The 20702-nt window shown below is 42.4% G+C and overlaps 1 protein-coding gene across 5 annotated transcripts in view; it reads right to left on the bottom strand.

Moving 5' to 3' along the window:
- tox2 (TOX high mobility group box family member 2) overlaps positions 1-20702 on the bottom strand; it is a 140750-nt gene that overhangs the window by 80761 nt on the left and 39287 nt on the right. For 4 of the 5 annotated variants that reach the window (XM_035778581.2, XM_035778580.2, XM_035778584.2 and 1 more), the window contains one exon: positions 9645-9740. The exons of the other annotated variant lie outside the window; for it this stretch is intronic. In XM_035778581.2, the coding sequence (XP_035634474.1) occupies positions 9645-9740 (96 nt within the window). The remainder of the gene's footprint in view (positions 1-9644; positions 9741-20702) is intronic. 5 annotated transcript variants of the gene reach the window in all.

The raw sequence follows: 20702 nt of genomic DNA on the forward strand, positions 1-20702 counted from the left end.
CGGATAGTATCTGTTTGCACATGATTTTGTTTGTTTGTTTGTTTGTTTAGTGACATTTTCCATTCTAAGCCAATTACCATAGAGTTGCACTCATGCTGCGTTGGAAACAAAGATGGATGTGCCATCTGAACTACATTGAGATAAACAAACACAGCGATATTAAACAAAAACAAACAAAAATGATTCATTCTTATTTATGACACCAAAATAAATCTGGATAATGTTAATTATAACGACAACCTCCTAGGATCACCAGTGTGCACAGAAACAAACACACACGCACACACACACACACACACACACACACACACACACACACACACACACACACACACACACACACACACACACACACACACACACACACACACACACACACACACACACACACACACACACACACTCTCAGTCTCTCTAACAGACACACACACACACACACACACACACACACACACACACACACACACACACACACACACACACACACACACACACACACACACACACACACACACACACACACACACACACACACCAATATCGTATTCTTCCTCTGCTGGCTCTAATAGGCGGTCTCTTAGATATTCTGTACAGAATAGTGCTCATGCAATATTAATATGGCACACCAAAATATGGCAGTTGGAGCACACTCCATCTCTGACTTTCTACATAATTGACTATGGAAGTTCTCCAAATCAACCAGGAAAAGAATAAACATTTTTTGTATCCTGAAAATAACCTGTCATCCCAGGTGAAGACAATGAGCCCTTGAACCTGTCAGAGTTAGAGAAGCTAAAACAACAACACCAAAACAGTAGTAAGACTCCCACCAGACAGTGGTGATTTTAACACTACCCGGAGCAGGGGAACAATGGCCATGAATGTTGCACACTGAGCTACTGTGTTTTACTGTATTGAGGCAGAGGCATTTCCATTGTCCCAAATGGCATCAAATTCCTTCTTTAGTGCACTACTTTAGACCAGCTCTCTAGAGGCCCTGCTCAAAAGTAGTGCGCGAAATAGAGAAAGAATAGGGTGCCATTTGGGACACAAACACATGCTGTGGAGTGTTGTCTCTGCTACCAACAGTGTTGTCTCTGCTACCATTAGATAAGGATTGTTGGCCACTCAGACTGACGAGCACTGTTGTGGTCAGCACTGTGTGCTGTTCTACGAGCGTGAAAGAGGAAGTTCAGGATATTTAACAACATGATGTTAAATGGTTCCTCACCCTGAAAGTAGTCTATGAACCATGAGAAACAGTAATCCATGGTTTGGTTTTCTTTAAACTGACACTATAATCTTCAACTAATTTAAGCCAGCAGTAGCTACTTTCAGGGTAAAGAACCATCTAAGTTTTAAAATACTTAACTTTCCCATTAAGAATTCTGTGTTGCTGTTTCTTTTCTCACTCATCCATAACTGTGACTTATTCCACAATCCCTGTGATGCCTCATTCATTTGACATTCTTTGAGACATACTGTGGATACATGTTGTTCAACCCCATAAAAGGTACAATTTGTAACCTTGGACTTTTGGCACAATGTAGCTGCAGGTGGCAGTGAGAGTAATTGCATGCCTGCACTTGAACGCGCTTTATCTAGACCACTGTCAACTGCGTTTATTTTCAGCAACTTAACATTGTATGAACATAACAAGATTTAACAACTGAGACATAAACTGAACAAGTTCCACAGACATGTGACTAACAGAAATTGAATAATGTGTCCCTGAACAAAGGGGGGGTCAAAATCAAAAGTAACAGTCAGTATCTGGTGTGGCCACTAGCTGCATTAAGTACTGCAGTACATCTCCTCCTCATGGACTGCACCATATTTGCCAGTTCTTGCTGTGAGATGTTACCCCACTTTCCCACCAAGGAACCTGCAAGTTCCCGGACATTTCTGGGGGGAATGGCCCTATCCCTCACCATCCGATTCAACAGGTCCCAGACGTGCTCAATGGGATTGAGATCTGGGCTCTTCCCTGGCCATGGCAGAACACTGACATTCTTGTCTTGCAGGAAATCACACACAGAACGAGCAGTATGGCTGGTGGCATTGTCATGCTGGAGCTTCATTTCAGGATGAGCCTGCAGGAAGGGTACCACATGAGGGACGCACAGAGTTGAGATTGCCTGCAATGACAAGAAGCTCAGTCCGATGATGCTGTGACACACTAGACCACGACGGACCCTCCACCTCCAAATCAATCCCACTCCAGAGTACAGGCCTCAGTGTAATGCTCATTCCTTCGGCGATAAACACAAATCCGACCATCACCCCTGCTGAGACAAAACCGAGACTCGTTGCTGAAGAGCACTTTGTGCCAGTCCTGTCTGGTCCAGCGACGGTGGGTTCGTGCCCATAGGTGACGTTGTTGCAGGTGATGTCTGGTGAGGACCTGCCTTACAACAGGCCTACAAGCCCTCACACCAGCATCTCTCAGCCTATTGCGGACAGTCTGAGCACTGATGGGGGGATTGTGCGTTCCTGGTGTACCTGGGGCAGTTGTTGTTGCCATCCTGTACCTGTCCCACAGCTGTCCGTCCTGTCTCCCTGTAGCACTGTCTTAGGCGTCTCCCAGTACGGACATTGCAATTTATTGTCCTGGCCACATCTGCAGTCCTCATGCCTCCTTGCAGCATGCCTAAGGCACATTCACGCTGATGAACAGGGACCCTGGGCATCTTTCTTTTGGTGTTTTTCAGAGTCAGTAGAAAGGCCTCTTTAGTGTCCTAAGTTTTCATAACTGTGACCTTAATTACCTACCGTCTGTAAGCTGTTAGTGTCTTAATGACCGTTCCACAGGTGCATGTTCATTATTATTATTTGTTTACGGTTCATTGAACAAGCATGGGAAAGTTATTTGGATTTTAATTAATTATCTTTGAAAGACAGTGTCCTGAAAAGGGGACGTTTATTTTTTTGCTGAGTTTAGTACGATTAACATTAGACTACGCCAAAATCCTGACTCTGCCATCAGGATGACGCAACAGGAACTGAGATTCGCTGGAACTGAGATTCACCAGGCAATGTATTTCCACTCTTCAATGTCCAGTGTTGGTCATCACATGCCCACTGGAGCTGCTTGTTCTTGTTTTTAGCTGATAGGAGTGGAACCCGGTGTGGTCGTCCATTCCAATATCCCATCCGTGACAAGGACTGTCTAGTTGTGCGTTCCCGAGATGTCACTCTGCAAACCACTGTTTTTGCTATTTTGTTGCCTGATTTTGGGTTGGGTTGAATCATTTGATTTACACAACATGCCTACCACTTTGAAGATGCAAAATCTTTTTTATTGTGAAACACACTCGACAAAATACAAGAAAAAACAGAAAACTTGAGTGTGCATAACTATTCTCCCACCTCCCCAAGTCAATCCTTTGTAGAGCTTCCTTTTGCCGAAATTACAGCTGAAAGTCTCTTTGGGTATGTCTCTATAAGATATATATCTAGCCACTGGGATTATTGCCCATTCCTCAAGGCAAAATTGCTCCAGCTCCTTTAAGTTGGATGGGTTCCGCTGGTGTACATCAATCTTCACGTCATACCACAGATTCTCAATTGGATTGACGTCTGGGCTTTGACCCGACCATTCCAAGACATTTAAATGTTTCCCCTTAAACCACTTGAGTGTTGCTTTAGCAGTATGCTTAGGGTCATTTTTCTGCTGGAAGGTGAACCTCTGTCCCAGTCTCAAATCTCAGGAAGACTGAAACAGATTTCCCTCAAGTATTTCCCTGTATTTGGTGCCATCCATCAGTCCTTCTATTCTGACCAGTTTCCCAGTCCCTGCCGATGAAAAACATCCCCACAGCATGATACTGCCACCACCATGCTTCACTGTGGGGATGTTGTTCTCGGGGTGATGAGAGGTGTTGGGTTTGCACCAGACATAGCATTTTCCTTGATGGCCAAAAAGCTACATTTTTGTCTCATCTGACCAGAGTCTCCCACATGCCTTTTGGTGAACACCAAAGATGTTTGCTTATTTTTTTCTGAGCACTCTTCCGTATAGCCCAGCTCTGTGGAGGAAACAGCTTAATGTGGTCCTATAGACAGATACTCCAATCTCCGCTGTGGAGCTTTGCAGCTCCTTCAGGGTTATCTTTGGTCTCTTTGTTGCCTCTCTGGTCCGTGAGCTTTGGTAGGCGGCCCTCTCTTGGCATGTTTGTTGTGGTGCCATATCCTTTCCATTTTTTATAATGGATTTAATGGTGCTCCGTGGGATGTTCAAAATTTTGTACATTTTTTTATAACCCGACCCTGATCTGTACTTCTTCACAACTTTGTCCCTGACCTGTTTGGAGAGCTCCTTAGACTTCATGGTGCTGCTTGCTTGGTGGTATGCCTTGCTTAGTGGTGTTGCAGACTCTGGGAACTTTCAGAATAGGTGGATATATACTGGGATCATGTGACAGATCATGTGACACTTAGATTGCACACAGGTGGACTTTATTTAACTAAATATGTGACTTCTGAAGGTAATTGGTTGCACCAGATCTAATTTAGGGGCTTCATAGCAAAGGGGGTGAATACATATGCATACACCACTTTTCCATTTATTTACTTTTTATTACTGTGTATTAGAGGTCGACCGATTATGTTTTTTTTTTAAAGCCTATACCAATACCGATTATTGGAGGACCAAAAATGCCGATACCGATTAATCGGCCGATATTTTTTTTCGCGCTTGTATTTGTAATAATGACAATTACAACAATACTGAATGAACAGTTATTTTAACTTAATATAATACATCAATAAAATCAATTTTGCCTCAAGTAAATAATGAAACATGTTCAATTTGGTTTAAATAATGCAAAATCAAAGTGTTGGAGAAGAAAGTAATATGTGCTATGTAAGAAAGCTAATGTTTCAGTTCCTTCCTCAGAACATGAGAACATATGAAAGCTGGTGGTTCCTTTTAACATGAGTCTTCAATATTCCCAGGTAAGAAGTTTTAGGTTGTAGTTATTGTAGGAATTATAGGACTATTTCCCTCTATAGCATTTGTATTTCATTAACCTTTGACTATTGGATGTTCTTATAGGCACTTTAGTATTGCCAGTGTAACAGTATAGCTTCCGTCCCAATTAGCGCGCGCTAACTAGCTAGCCATTTCACTTCGGTTACACAAGCCTCATCTCGGGAGTTGATAAGCTTGAAGTCATAAACAGCGCAGTGCTTGAGTGCTGTTTGAATGAATGTTTATGTGCCTGCTTCTGCCTACCACCGCTCAGTCAGATACTTAGATAATTGTATGCTTGTATGCTCTGTCAGATTATATGCAATGCAGGACACGCTAGAAAATATCTAGTAATATCATCAACCATGTGTAGTTAACTAGTGATTATGATTGATTGTTTTTTATAAGACAAGTTTAATGCTAGCTAGCAACTTACCTTGGCTTACTGCATTCACGTTACAGGCAGTCTCCTTGTGGAGTGCAACGAGGGAGAGGCAGGTCGTTATTGCGTTGGACTTGTTAACTGTAAGGTTGCAAGATTGGATCCCCCGAGCTGACAAGGTGAAAATCTGTCGTTCTGCACCTGAACAAGGCAGTTAACCCACCGTTCCTAGGCCGTCATTGAAAATAAGAATGCGTTCTTAACTGACTTGCCTAGTTAAATAAAGGTATAAAAATAAATAAAAACATTTGGGGGCAAATCGGCGCCCAAAATTACTGAATTCCGATTGTTATGAAAACTTGAAATCGGTCCTAATTGATCGTCCATTCCGATTAATCGGTCAACCTCTACTGTGTATGTAAACTTACTCACTGTGGTGTACCTAATAAAGTAGCCACTAAATGCATAGCCAGGACTATAATAAATGCTCATGAGCTTAGTTCAACTGCCTTACAAAGTGAATCCAACCAACAACTTGGGCAAATGATAGCTGACACTGCAGTAGTAGTCGTGTCATTGGTGAGGGCAACAATAGGTCTTCGTTAGGTTAAGGTCAACACCACCACCATTCAAGCGTCACCTCTCATGTAAGCAAGCGCGAGGTTAGCAACACAACCCAACCTTAAGGTCATGCCCTCCTGTTGGTGGTAAAAAAAAATAACAAGAATGCCAGATTTAGGAACGATAGAAAGACATTGAAAGAATGGGGGGTGGGGGTGGGTGGAGGAGGGAGGTGGGGGCTCTGTGCACCTTGACAGGAAGGAGAAAGGTGAAAAGCACGAGTTGAGTTGAGTGAGGTTATTTTGGCTGAAAAGGGGGCTGAGGGGGAGGGCGGAAGCAGCGCAGAACCCACAATTAACTGAACCCCTGGTAGAGAGAGGGAGATGGAGAGATAGAGAGCAAGGAGGGGAAATGAACGGGGCTGCAAACTTACTGCACCCTGAAAGTACTGTTCTCACCACAACACCTGATAAGTACAATGGAAAAACGTCTGGTTTCCTTCACACTGTTAAGTGGTTGCACTCTCCATGCAGTTACAGTTTGGTAACAATACTTCAAAGACAGGAGTAACAGACAAAATAAAATAAAAAGACAAAACATGGCATGCCGTTTTGTGTTTTTTTTTTTGGTGTGGCTTTTTCATTTGAATAACTCGACATGCGAATAAAAGTAAACTATGTTTTGTGGAACGGTTTTAGATAACACACGACACTATCATCAGATGTACAAGCGCATCGGCTGTTGAAATCCAGGCTAGTTGAATGTTTAGGAAACGATTCCTGTTTCCCTCGCTCCCTCACCCTTTTATAAACAATTCCGATGTTCAGATTTAGCCTGTACATATTAATTCTAGCGACAGAGCGTCAAATGGAAGTGGATCTATATCTTTACTACCTCCAGCCCCCCTGACAAGTAGGTCATTAGGATGATTTGTACGTGGGCTCTCCACAGAGGACCATTTACAATATTCACTTTAGATAACGTATGATTCTTGGACCTGTAACCGGATGGCTTTCTTAGAAACACTTTGTTAGCAGTCTTCCAGTTGATAAATTATTGAGGACATGTGGTCGGAAACATCAATACAATCTTTATTGTAATTAAAAAAGGATCCCACCAACAATATTGCACTGTTCAACATTGAGCCTTGAAGCTGAGCAGCGAGATAATTCAGAAAGAAAAGCTTGATTTAGTGTGGAAGAGAAGACATTTGAAATTAAAATCTCTCTTATGTATTGTTCTTAAATGTTTGTCCTTCGGTACATAAATGGATAAAATAATGAAATTGCTAGTCAGGCTTTTTAAAATAATTAGATTTTTTTTTCTCCAGACTTAGGCTTCTATCCAGGTTTCGTAAACAAAAAGGTTGACTTGCTGTCATTTCATCAAAGTCAACCCCACCACGGGCAAAAACCTGACATAAATTCAAATCAACATCTAATCAACGTAAAAAGTTGGTGAATATTCAATTGAATTGTCAACAAAGGTGAATTCAATGTCAAATGAAGATATTGTCTATGCACCATTAGGCTCTGTGCAATGAACTCAGTATCACCTCTCAACGACCTGTCAGTTCTTGCCCCCAACCCCTCATACTCATTCACAAAACTGTTATTGGATTCATGTAATTGAATCGGTAGTTAAATCGAGTGTAAAATTATTGTTACATTGGGGTTATATTGAGGCGAGGAGGCTACCACCAAAGGTTATCTATATTTCTCAATCACAGTTCACCTGCCAACTGTAGCTATAAAGCGAGGACTGCATTGCTAATGATCTATTAAGATATAGAAGATAGATATGCGCAAAGATAGATACCACAAAGATAGATGTGTACAAAGATAGATGTGTACAAAGATAGCCTATATTGACAGCACTGCAGTCAATGCAAACGATGGGGGTGTGATTCCCCTTGGTTCTGTGGTAAGATGGTGTTATGGTCATGTAGGCACTGGCTAACCCACTGTACTGCAGTTAAAGGAAAGGTTCACTCATTTTGAATGTTATATATATATATATTTTTGCTTCTCTGAGCGATGTTCTATTGATTCACTGGGTCATTTCATGTTTTCACATGTATCTGAGCTATTGGCGTTCAAGCAGGCAGAAATCCAACCGGTATTACGTAGCACTGTGATAAAATCGCTCTCACTATACTGGAAATTAATAGCAATATGACTTTTCGATTGGGAAAACCTCTACCACACATGTCAGACTTCAATATTGGACAATGTCACAACTCAGGAGGATGTCTTCTCTCAAAGGAGCCATCGATCACATTTCTGCGATATTCCTAGCTCGATACATTTGTAAGTTAATGGAGGATCTAGCACATTTTTCCTATTTGTCTGCCTCTTTAAACCTGGGTGCATTGCATGGTGCAGATGCCAGAGATATATAGAAAGAAAACAGGAATCCAATGAATGAAGGAATGTATAACGCCCACACCCAGCAGACTGTAGACCAATTCGCGTTCACGTTCTCATGCTGCGCCACACAGTTGCTAAGCTAATCGTCACGCAATCCCTTCTCAAAGTCAGTGTATATGTCGAGAAACATGCCTATTTTCCTCGAAAGTACGTAATGTCATGATTCCTAAGCTATACAATAATACAGATAGCAAGTTAATTATCTCCTATCTTGGAAAATATTTCTGATGTTGTACTTCTTTTTGACGAAATTCGTCCTAATGTTGGGTTTTTGAGCTAGCGCCCACTAGACTCCCATTCACTCCTTGTCCTCAAATCGGCCAGAATTTATTATTATTATTATTATTATTATTATTATTATTATTATTATTATTATATTAATTCACCGGGGGGCCCAATGACGTAGCACGGGCAAAGTTTCCCATCTCCTCAAAGGTATATCTGCCGTTGTGAATGTTAGACCCCAATCTGTGAGGCACATCGATCAGCAGGTTGAACATGGTGAGACTGTAGACTCCTAAATTGATAGTGCAGTTTGTTTAGGCGATTTTACAGCTAACTAGCTACGTTACATGCTGATATTGTCTTTGGTATTATTGTGTGTTATTATTGTGTTTGCTAGCTAGCCAGCCAGCCAGCCCATAGAGAGCATTGCATTGTGGATTTTGCAGTCCACTTGAGCTGCAACAGATTACCATATGGATTTTCCATGTAACTACCAACATTATACACACCAAAATGAAGCATTTGTTCACAAACAAATATTATTCTCACATATTAGTGTTATTAAACACTGTAAATTAAAGGAATGAGTGGTTTTGGGTGGATTTCCTCAGTGTATGAGTTGAGCTACTGATGGTTACTTAGGGACAGAGTTCAAGTGGTCTAGAGCTGATCTGGGAAGGTAGTGGCTGAACTGGGATCACGTCCCCACTCTTATTGATTGTGATGTAAAAGACTGAACCCATCCTATATTAGCCTTCCTATTCTGAGACAGTTAGTGCATATGAGTCCTGAAGCACATCTCCATAGGGAGAGTGTATAGAGTGTTTAGCACAGTACAATATCTTGTGGGGAATGTGTTTTTGTCAGTCACACATACAAAAACACAATATGCTACCAGTTGAAGACCACAAAACCACCCAATCAGTCTCGTGGTGCCACATCACTGGCTTCTTATGGATGTCACTGCTGTAGGGTATAATTGTGTACTAACTGTGTCCCTAATAGGGGTGAGGTGTGGGGAGGGTGTAAGGGGGGTGGAGGGGTAAGGTGGGGGATAAGAGGAGCGTTCTCTCACCCCAGCAGAGGGCAGTCTCTTCCCGTCGGGGTTAGGGCGCATGGGCAGGGAGCTGTAGAGTCGAACGCTGTGGTCGCCTGATACACCGTATCTGCTCTGTAGAGCGAGAGAGAGAGAGAGAGAGAGAGAGAGAGAGAGAGAGAGAGAGAGAGAGAGAAATCTACTTTGAACATGTTTTCACTCAATAAACCCATCTCTTGAATGATCACGGTTATTGCATGGCTTGAGGCATGCAACCTACAATACATCTGCATCACACAGATGCAAGAGGTCAGCGGAATTAGGATCTGGGTAGATTGTCATCAAGCACAAGCATCCACTCCGTATTGATGTCTACACATACACCCCTATCTAAGTTTTGGCATTGGCAGCCATGTTGAAATTGCCCCATACAGCATCCTTGATTGCGTTCCAAATGGCAAAGTATTTCCTATATCGTTAACTACTTTGAATAGTTGTTTTAAGTAGTGCACTAATAGGGAATAAGGTGCCATTTAAGACTCATGTGTAGTGAGAGTAAGTATATCTATCCCCAGTCCCCACGCAGTTTGGAGACTCTCCCTTCCCCAATGTTTGTGTGGGAAAACACACGCTGCAGGAGGGTTGGCACTGCAGCTCTGGAGCCTGGGTACTTGGGAATCTAATGACTCACAACAAGGCCCTGCCTGCCAGTGGAGTGTTCGCCTCAATGGGCTTCACGCTGCAACCACCGAGGGCAGCGGGACATCCCATGAGCAGATTCTCTCTCTCTCTTTTTTCCCCAATAATTTTTGGGGTGGTAAAACGTTTTCAGTGTAATCTTAAAAGACTAAAACCAGATATAATGTATGTAGAAACCATAATGGAGCTATATATGTTTTTTACTAACAATCCAAAAATAAAAAGTAGACAGTCAAGGACAATCTACAATTCCCAGAGTGTCAAGACATGGGGCCCCCATTGATTTTGTTATAATGTTTGAGTCACTCAGATAGCATAGGAACACGGCATAAGCCCTGGTAAAATGTGTACAATTGCATGAAACTAGGTTTGAAACGGTATAGAAAACCTAGGCGAAACACTGCTACAGTAAATAGTCTGACAACAATAAGAAACACACATCTGTGATGATCCAACTGGCTGTCCCTATAGGAGAACCCTTTTTGGTTCCTGATAGATCCCTTTTTTGGTTCCATTGAGAACCCTTTTGGGTTCTACCTGGAACCCAAAAGGGTTTTCTACCTGGAACCAAAAATGGTTATTCAAAGGGTTCTCCTTTGGGGACCGCCAAAGAACCCGTATAGGTTCTAGATAGCACATTCTTTTCTGGTATGGTGAGTGGCTGAGAAATTGATTTGTTGTGTGAAATCGGTATGTAATTCGACCAGATGTGTATTGTGTACAGTAGTCAGTGCAATAGTTAATGGGTTTACCCAATGTGATGCATACAATGTTCTGATGTGGATTAACATGCGAGGGGGGAAAACACAGTGCAGCAGTCCAGAACAAATATCACAATAATAAATATAACTCTACACTCACTCTCACACACACACACGCACACACACACACACGCGCGCACACGCGCACACGCACACCCACACCCACACACACACACACACACACACACACACACACACACACACACACACACACACACACACACACACACACACACACACACACACACACACACACACACACACACACACACACACACACACACATTCAAGGGCAGGGTTCCAGATTGCTATGCAGTGAGAACATGTATATTTAACAACGAAGTGAGAGAATGTCCACGGACCAATCAGGGCTTGCTGTGCAACTCTTTTCTTGTCAGTCACATGCTGGTGACAAAGACGCACAAAAGGAACGTACAGGAGAAAAGGGGTTTATGCTAAATGGAACCCTATTCCCTAGTGCACTACTTTTGACCAAAGATATATGAGCCATGTTCAAATGTAGTGTATTATAAAAGGAATAGGGTGCCATTTGGGACTTCATAGCGAAACGGCTGTAAAAATTTGACTGACCCGGGTGCAGTGTGAAAACGAAGCAGTGAAATGCAATCGACTATAATGTGAATACATTTTTATAAAAAGGAAAATATTATATTTCAAATAATGCAGTCTCAAAGAAAAGTGACACTTGATTGGATTCAGCGAAGTAAGGCAGAGTAACTTGTCAGACACAGCTTGGGGAATGCAACCCGATGTGTTATTCCTGTAGTTTACATTTAAAAAAGCAACACAATTGCTCATAACAATTAAACTTTTTTTAACATTTCCTTTCCTGACATGACTAAATAGCCAACAAAGAATTGAATGAGCATAGGCCAACACACAACACCGATATACACAAAATGAAGAGCTAAATGCTAAATGCTAGCCAACGAAGAATTACGAGTGAGCATGGGGCAACACACAACACCCACAAATCCAAAATGCACAGCTATACGCAAACCTCTAGCAAACCTCTAGCGTGAGGCAACACACAAACACGCAACACCTATAGTACCAACACGCACAGGTAAAAGATAGCAACAAAGAAATGTGTCAGGATGGGGAAATACACAACACCGATAAAACCCAAAATGCAGAGCTAAATGCTAACAGCTAGCCAACAAAGAAATGTATACACATTGAAGCAGCACACAAACACACAACATCCATAAACCCAACAGGCTAAGCTACAGTAAGTGCTAACCAGCCAAGATACCGGACATCGGCTCCATTTCTCTTCAACACCAGCCTCTTAAACAGGCCTTAAAACCTGTTGAGACTCTAGGGGCAGTATTTTCATTTTTGGGGAAAAAAAACGTTCCCATTTTAAACGGGATATTTTGTCAGGACAAGATGCTACAATATACATATACTTGACAGCTTTGGATAGAAAACACTCTAACGTTTCCAAAACTGTAAAGATATTGTCTGTGAGTATAACAGAACTGATGTTGCAGGCAAAAGCCTGAGAAAAATCCAATCCGGAAGTGCCCCAGGTTTTGAAAGCGCTGCGTGCCAATGAGTCCCCATTGAGCTGTGAATGTGCTATGAACCAGTTTACACTTTCTACGTATTCCCCAAGGTGTCTACAGCATTGTGACGTAATTTTACGCATTTATGTTGAAGAATACCAGTAGGGGGCTACATTGCGCAAGTGGTCAAATGATAATCCCGGAGAGAAAATCTTGCGTAAAGTACAGAGGTAGCCATTATTCCAATCGCCTCTACTGAGAAACCAATTGTCCCGGTGGATATATTATCGAATAGATATTTGAAAAACACCTTGAGGATTGATTCTAAACAACGTTTGCCATGTTTCTGTCGATATTATGGAGCTAATTTGGAATATTTTTCTGCGTTGTCGTGACCGCAATTTCCGGTCGATTTCTCAGCCAAACGTGAAGAACAAACAGAGCTATTTCTCCAACAAAAATCATATTTTGGGAAATAAAAAACTTTGGCTATCTACCTGGGAGTCTCGTGAGTGAAAACATCCGAAGTTCATCAAAGGTAAACGATTTAATTTGATTGCTTTTCTGATTTTCGTGACAAGGTTGCCTGCTGCTAGCAAGGCATAATGCTATGCTAGGCTATCGATAAAGTTACACAAATGCTTGTCTAGCTTTGGCTGTAAAGCATATTTTGAAAATCTGAGATGACAGGGTGATTAACAAAAGGCTAAGCTGTGTTCCAATATATTTCACTTGTCATTTTCATGAATAGGAATATTTTCTAGGAAGATTTATGTCCGTTGCGTTATGCTAATTAGTGTCAGATGATGACAACGGTCCCGTTCACGGGATGGGGTGTCACTAGAGGTTAAGAGGACTGTGATGAATTAGTCTAAGTCCCAATAATGTAAACACTAGCTATATAGCATTGTGTTTAATGGGAGGGGGGCTGTGCACTTAACAGAGGCCAATGACAGTGAGTGTCCCCCGAGGAGAAAATGGCTGTCTCAAACACCTGATAGCTGGCAGGTTGTTAAGTCACAGCCAAGGCCCCCAGACAGACGAAATCATCAGTCCAGAGTGGGATTTATTGAGAACGTGCTGAATGAATGATTTGGAATTCATGGGTTTGTGTTGAATTGTGTGCATTTTTAGGATCACATAGGAGATTGAGAATGCTCGTTTAAGGACAATAACCAAGAGAGTGGTACATAAATGCTAGTAACACAACTGTGATGGTCTATAGTGAAGAATACTGTACGAGCACTGTCAATTGCATAGTGAGATACATTTAAAAAGTGCACTACAGTATAGGGAATAGTGTTCCATTTGGGACGCAACCAGAGATTCATATGAAACATAGTAAAAATACAGAGACAAATGTGCATGTGTTGAAAGTATAGAGAAGCCTACATCTCAAATGCCAGAAGAATCCAGATCCGTCCTTACATTGTCCAGCTCCTGTCATATTGAGGACATACTGTACCTCCGAGCAATAATACAATAATAAAAATAACTCTCTCTCTTTTTCTCTCTCACACACACACACACACACACACACACACACACACACACACACACACACACACACACACACTCACACACACACACACACACACACACACACACACACACACACACACACACACACACACACACACACACACACACACACACACACTCTAAGTGATTGCTATATTTCATCTCATGGCGAATTGGCCGCGGGCCCAGTGAGCTATCATTATGCAAATGACGGCAATTCAATTTCAGTTGGTCGAAGGGGGAATTTCTAATTAGGATAACGCAAAACACTCGAGAGAATGGGGAGGGGGGGTGGTGAAGAGGGAGTAGCCACTGACGTGAACACCTACACTCCAATGCTGCTGTTTCTGCCCCTGAGTCTGTCTCCCCCTGTTGTACCTGTCAACGGTATCTTCTTACAGGGGATTCACAGTCTTACTGTACAGTCCTACTGTGTCCATGTTAGGACTGTATGTTAGGACATGCCTCAATCCATAGAAAGCCTCTATAGACTCATGTTCTGATCTAGTGATCTGACTTGACTACACCTACTCCTGTAACCAAAAAAGCCACCGTCTACTACCTGAGAAACGTGGGTGTGCTTGTGATTACTGTAAATATCACATTCATTATCAAGTCGTTGTTACTGTAACTCACGCCACTTACTCAAAGCATGCACTTTCTGGTTGACTACTATACTTTACACTGAGTGTCCCAAACATTAAGAACACCTTCCTAATATTGACTTGTACCCTACAAGGTGTCGAAAGCGTTCCACAGGGATGCTGGCCCATGTTGACTCCAACGCTTCCCACAGTGGTGTCAAGTTAGCAATATGTCCTTTGGGTGGTGGACCATTCTTGAAACTGTCGAGTGTGGAGGAACCCAGGCACCTACTACCATACCCCGTTCAAAGGCACTTCAATATTTTGTCTAGCCAATTCAACCTCTGAATGGCACACATACAAAATCCATGTCTCAATTGTCTCAAGGCTTAAAGATCCTTCTTTAACCTGTCTCTTTCCCTTACACTGAAAGGACATTATCATCATTTTCACAATTTCACAGTATTATTCCAACCTCACAGTGTGGAAGTATATATAAAAACCACAGGAAAACCACATGTATGACTGCACTGGACCTTTAACAATTACATACTTCAGTATCTATTTTGAATACATTCACTTGGTTCTAGTCATGAAATGTTAGGCGTACATAATGGGAAGTCACTGCTTCCGATTGATGTCAAAATATGTTTCATGATAATTGAGTTGAGGCTTTCTTCTTACAGTGATGGGGCTATACGTTAGCTATCGGAGGACTTACATTATGACACAGTACAACACGGCTGGTGTTTTAGGTTGTGTAGCTTCGGGTAGTAGTCTACTGTCCCTGTGATTGAGCACATTTCCAATTCCTCCGCGGTCAATAGAGGCAAAAGAACATCTCGGTAATGAACCACCAAAGTACCGTACAGTGTGTTTGTGTGTGTGCGCGTGTGTGCGTGTGTGCGTGTGTGTGTGTGTGTGTGTGTGTGTGTGTGTGTGTGTGTGTGTGTGTGTGTGTGTGTGTGTGTGTGTGTGTGTGTGTGTGTGTGTGTATGTGCGTTTGTGTGTGTGTGTGTGTGTGTGTGTGTGTAAGTGTGTGTAAGTGTGTGTGTGTGTTGTTATGCATTCAACAGCTCAGAGGGGACACTACGTTCCCAGCACGAAAAATACGAATAAAAAAGAGGCTTTGGTTGGAAGCCAAATTACATCTCAGGTTTTTGTTGTGGTCTAAACAGTTCTGATTAAGTGAATAAGTGCTCTTTGAAAGTGCAAGAGAAGTACATTTGAGTGTTTGTTTGCATATTGTACAGATGTGTGTTGTTATGCCTTTGGTGTCTGTTGTCCATATGACCCTACTTCTGTAGCAGAGAAATTGCACAATGTATTGCTGTGGGTCTTTGCATTACTTGCTTTAGCATGGTGCATGCGCAAGTGTGTTTGTGTGTGTGTGTGTGCGTTGCGTGCGTACAGATGTGTGTGTGTGCGTGTGCGTGTGTGTGTTGTGTCAGCTAGATACACAGACACGGAACAGAGGATATAGCTGAGATCAGCAACTCACACCGGCCTGTCAGATATATTGTCCACTGAGCAAAATAATCACAATTGGACTATGTTAGACTATGGAGGTTATTAGGTTCATTATGTTAATTAATTCAAAGCACCATTACAATACTCTTGGAAAACGAAATCAACTCAACCTTTTGTCAGCATATTAACTACCCTGAAAAGGGAGGGAAGTCAACTTTATGTGTTTGAAACTACAATATGTACAGTAATTGCATATGCACGTACGCCAAGCACATAACCTTAGCAAGGACATTCCTGAACAAACTCTGAAACACTTTCTGTTGAAGCGATTACGTTGAATTTTTGACAGTTATCCCGTGACAAATGTAGCACTTTCAATAATTGTCTCCCAACAAAACACAAATCTTTCTCTCGCAAAATAAGGCTAAAAGCCAAACTTTTCCATTTTCTTTCGACAAATTCAACACTCAAAAACATCTCCATTTCCACTGTTTGCTTTTCCCAGTCTGTTATGGGATTATTCTACTGGCTTTCATTACACAACAACTGCATTCCAGTAATCTACCGTTTGCATGTTCCTCCCTCACAAAAGAGCCTCCCCTGTTTTCACCCAAACCTAAATCTACTCGCAACCATCCGTTTTCTTAGCGAATCATTGTCGTGTAGCCAGTTCAAAGCTCCGTAGACATTCCCCTGTCACTGTGTACTGTATCCTAACTATGCAGTCTACTCACAGAGTAAGACAGCAGTCAGACGGCACCGTACAAAGATTAAGGATTTGAGTGGCAAGTGACAAGAGACAACTTCCATTGCTTTCTGGATCCCTTTATTATGCACTTATCTATAGCGTTCGCGAGAGACAGAGTGCTGAGCTACGTAAGCATGTGAGTGGTATAGCCTTGCGTGTACTTTAATTGGCCTTGACGAGAGGTATAGAAAGATCCTCGCCTCGACTCACACAATGGCAGAAAGTAATACACGGTCGAGTACATTGCTTTTTGAGGTTGACACTGAAGGCACATATCCAGTGATTGATCTTATACACTGAGTACACCAAACATTAGGAACACTTTCTTAATATTGAGTTTCACCCCCCCGCCCCCTCCCCCCTCCCTACCTCTTTGCCCTCAGAACAGACTCAATTCATCACCGTTGTGTCAAGTTTGGTTTGCTGGATGTCCTTTGGGCGGTGGACCATTCTTGATACACACGGGAAGCTGTTGAGCGCGAAAAACCCAACAGCATTGCAGTTCTTGACACAAACCAGTGCGCCTGGGACCTACTCCCATACCCTGTTTAAAGGCATGTCAATCTTTTGTCTTGCCTATTCACCCTCTGAATGGCACACATACGCAATCCACGTCTCAATTGTCTCCAGGCTTAAAAATCCTTCTTTAAACCGTCTCCTTCATCTACGCGGAATGAGGTGGATTTAAAAGGTGACATCAATAAGGGATCATAGCTTTCAACTGGATTCCTCTGGTCAGTCTATGTCATGGAAAGAGCAGGTGTCGTTAATGTTTTGTATACTCAGTGTACAACCAAACGTCTATGTAATATCGAGTTTGATTTGTTTTTTGGGAGATCGATTTTGCTTTTGTGTTTGATAGTAGTCTACTCTCTTGGACTTGTCTCTCTTAACAATCTTTTTTATTTGTATTTACACTGAAATACAGAACGGCTGTCTGTTCTGAGCGAACTGCACTAAAAATAAGCAACGTGAAGGGTTGAACCTCACACTTTGTCTTCGCTGACTTATGAATCAGCCAGGCAAAAGCGCTCCCAAGGTCGTTCTGTGTTCTGTCGGAGTGAAGATACAACAAAAAAAATTGCTTCCATGGTCCGTGGAGCAAGTCTGCCAGTCAGAAAGCAGCACAGGCAGAAGCCCTCAAACTTCATCGTGAACCCTCGTACCCTTATTAAGTAGTAGGGTCATGTATTACATTAGTAATCTGTATAATGAGCTCTTCTATTGACATCTGCGTTGGCTGAGATAAGTCAAAGATGAATTCCTGATGGAAGCCAAATCAAAAAAGTATATGATCTCTGGATATAGTCATAATTCGTTGACAAAATGTTACAACTTCAATGGGATTTTGGAGACAATATGCCAGTTGCATATGTGTCACGACTTCTGCCGATGCCTCTCCTTGTTCGGGTGGTGCTTGGCGGTCGACGTCACCGGTCTTCTTTCGAGCCATCATTGATCCATTTTTCATTTTCCATTGGTTTTGTCTTGTCTTCCTTACACACCTGGTTTCAATCCCATTCATTACCTGTTGTGTATTTTAACCCTCTATTTCCCATCATGTCTTTGTCAGAGATTGTTTCTTGTTTCAGTTTCGGTCCTCGTACCCAATTTGTTTCATTTGTATTTATGGTTTTGGAGTTATGTTTTGTTTTATTAAATTACTCCATTTACCGAGTTTATTCTCCTGCGCCTGACTTCCCTGCCACCTATACACACGTTTGTGACAATATGATTCACAGAGCACCTAATCTGTAAATATTCAACTATAAGGATATTTAGCTCACTGCAGCCTATATCTATAGCTGAGAGCACCATGCTTCTCCGAGTCATGTTCAGTAGGCCACACCCTAGCAAACCATCTTACAAAATTTTTTGAAAAGTTTTAGAAACTGAAAAAAAAAAATGAGTTCCCTATTAGACAAGTCAAGGTATAGTACCACCCGGTTTTAAATTGTTTCAAAACTTTTCCTTCCTACTGAACACTACCCAAGTGTCAGTCAGCCACACAGGTCACAACCCTCATTTATATTATACAAAGCGCTGATCTCATACCCTGTATTTACTGTTGCAGTATCCACACTGTTGTGGTACGACATTATAAATCCACCTCACTGTTGACTGGAAGATCAACAAAAAGTGAAAACTATGTGAGACACGTAAACAGACCGTGGGTAGAGGAAAGGAGGAGGAAGAGGGGCGTTCACTCAAGGTTTTAATAGAATGTTGACAGGTGATAGACTTACACACGCACACGGATACACACAGGCACACCCATATACACACACACACACCTACGAGACTGAGCCTCACCATGTCATGAAAAACATGTGATGTTCTTATAAGCAACTTTTACCATCAGGGCCGGACTAGCACAGCTGTGGAACGGGGCACCTACCTCCAGGGGGCCCCCACACCCAATATACTGTATAGTTAACTTTCTGCAATTCTACACATTTGCCATGAGGCAGACAGAAGAATGTGCAGTTTTGTAGCTTATCTCATGCTATTTTACACATTTTGCCTGACCTCCTGGTGGCCCACAACTGACATGTTCATATGCTATCTTTCTTTGGGGGACACGTCGGGGCCCCAGGGTACGTGCCCTGCATGCTTGTTTTGTAATCCGGTCCTGTAAACCATACTTTTCTGCACTCTCTTTTTTTCTTACTGTGTAAATATTGACAGAGAAAATCAAGCGAGACCACCTATGTTTTCGAAAAAGAAAAAAATCCACTGCTGGAAGCACATTTGTCCCTCAAAAGACAAACTGGTAGCTAAACCGGACAATCTGTGTCTAAATCACAGTGTTCTGCGGTACCTGGGAGGCATTCTCTTGGTAGAAATTCATAACCTTTTTAAATAGCAGCATTACAGGCCTAGTCAGCCTGCTGAAGAATCTGCCAGCTACATGCTTAGCCAGTGAGTAATATCATTATGTAAGCCTAGGCCAGGAGGGCAGGCATAGCTCAGTCCCTGTAGCCACATATCTCCATGTTTGAACTGCATACTGTACAGACAGGGACCAGTGAGAGAGACTACTGCGTATGGATGTGTCCCAAATGGCACCTTGTTTCCTTTCTAGTGCACATCTTTTGACCAAGGCCATGGTCAAAAGTAGTGCACTATATAAGGAGAAGGTTCCCTTTTGGGACACACATTGTATGAAACCACTGAAAAATTATTCAGGCTTTCGTAAGCTCAACATTTCAGACCGCTGCGGGAAAATGAGAGTGATATTACGCAATATGCTGTTTATGCAATGGGACTGACATGAGAGTGAGTGCATGGGCTCAGGACTGTACAGTATGGTATCTTTGTGGTATCATATCAATGGCGTCTTTAGGATAGCTGTATTCCTATAGGAATGGATTGCAGTTGCCATTCGTGATGGAAGTGAAGTGTGGAGGATTAAATCTATTGTTCCTGAATCCAAGCCAAAGACGTTTTTTTTCTTTTTTGTCTCCCCAATTTTGTGGTATCCAATTGTTTGAGTAGCTACTATCTTGTCTCATCGCTACAACTCCCGTACGGGCTCGGGAGAGACGAAGGTTGAAAGTCATGCGTCCTCCGATACACAACACAACCAAGCCGCACTGCTTCTTAACACAACGCGCATCCAACCCGGAAGCCAGCCGCACCAATGTGTCGGTGGAAACACTGGGCACCTGGCAACCTTGGTTAGCGTACACTGCGCCCGGCCCACCACAGGAGTCGCTGGTGCGCGATGAGACAAGGAGATCCCTACCGGCCAAGCCCTCCCTAACCCGGACGACGCTAGG

Source organism: Oncorhynchus keta, chromosome 10, assembly GCF_023373465.1.
Source record: "Oncorhynchus keta strain PuntledgeMale-10-30-2019 chromosome 10, Oket_V2, whole genome shotgun sequence".
Lineage (NCBI taxonomy): Eukaryota > Metazoa > Chordata > Actinopteri > Salmoniformes > Salmonidae > Oncorhynchus > Oncorhynchus keta.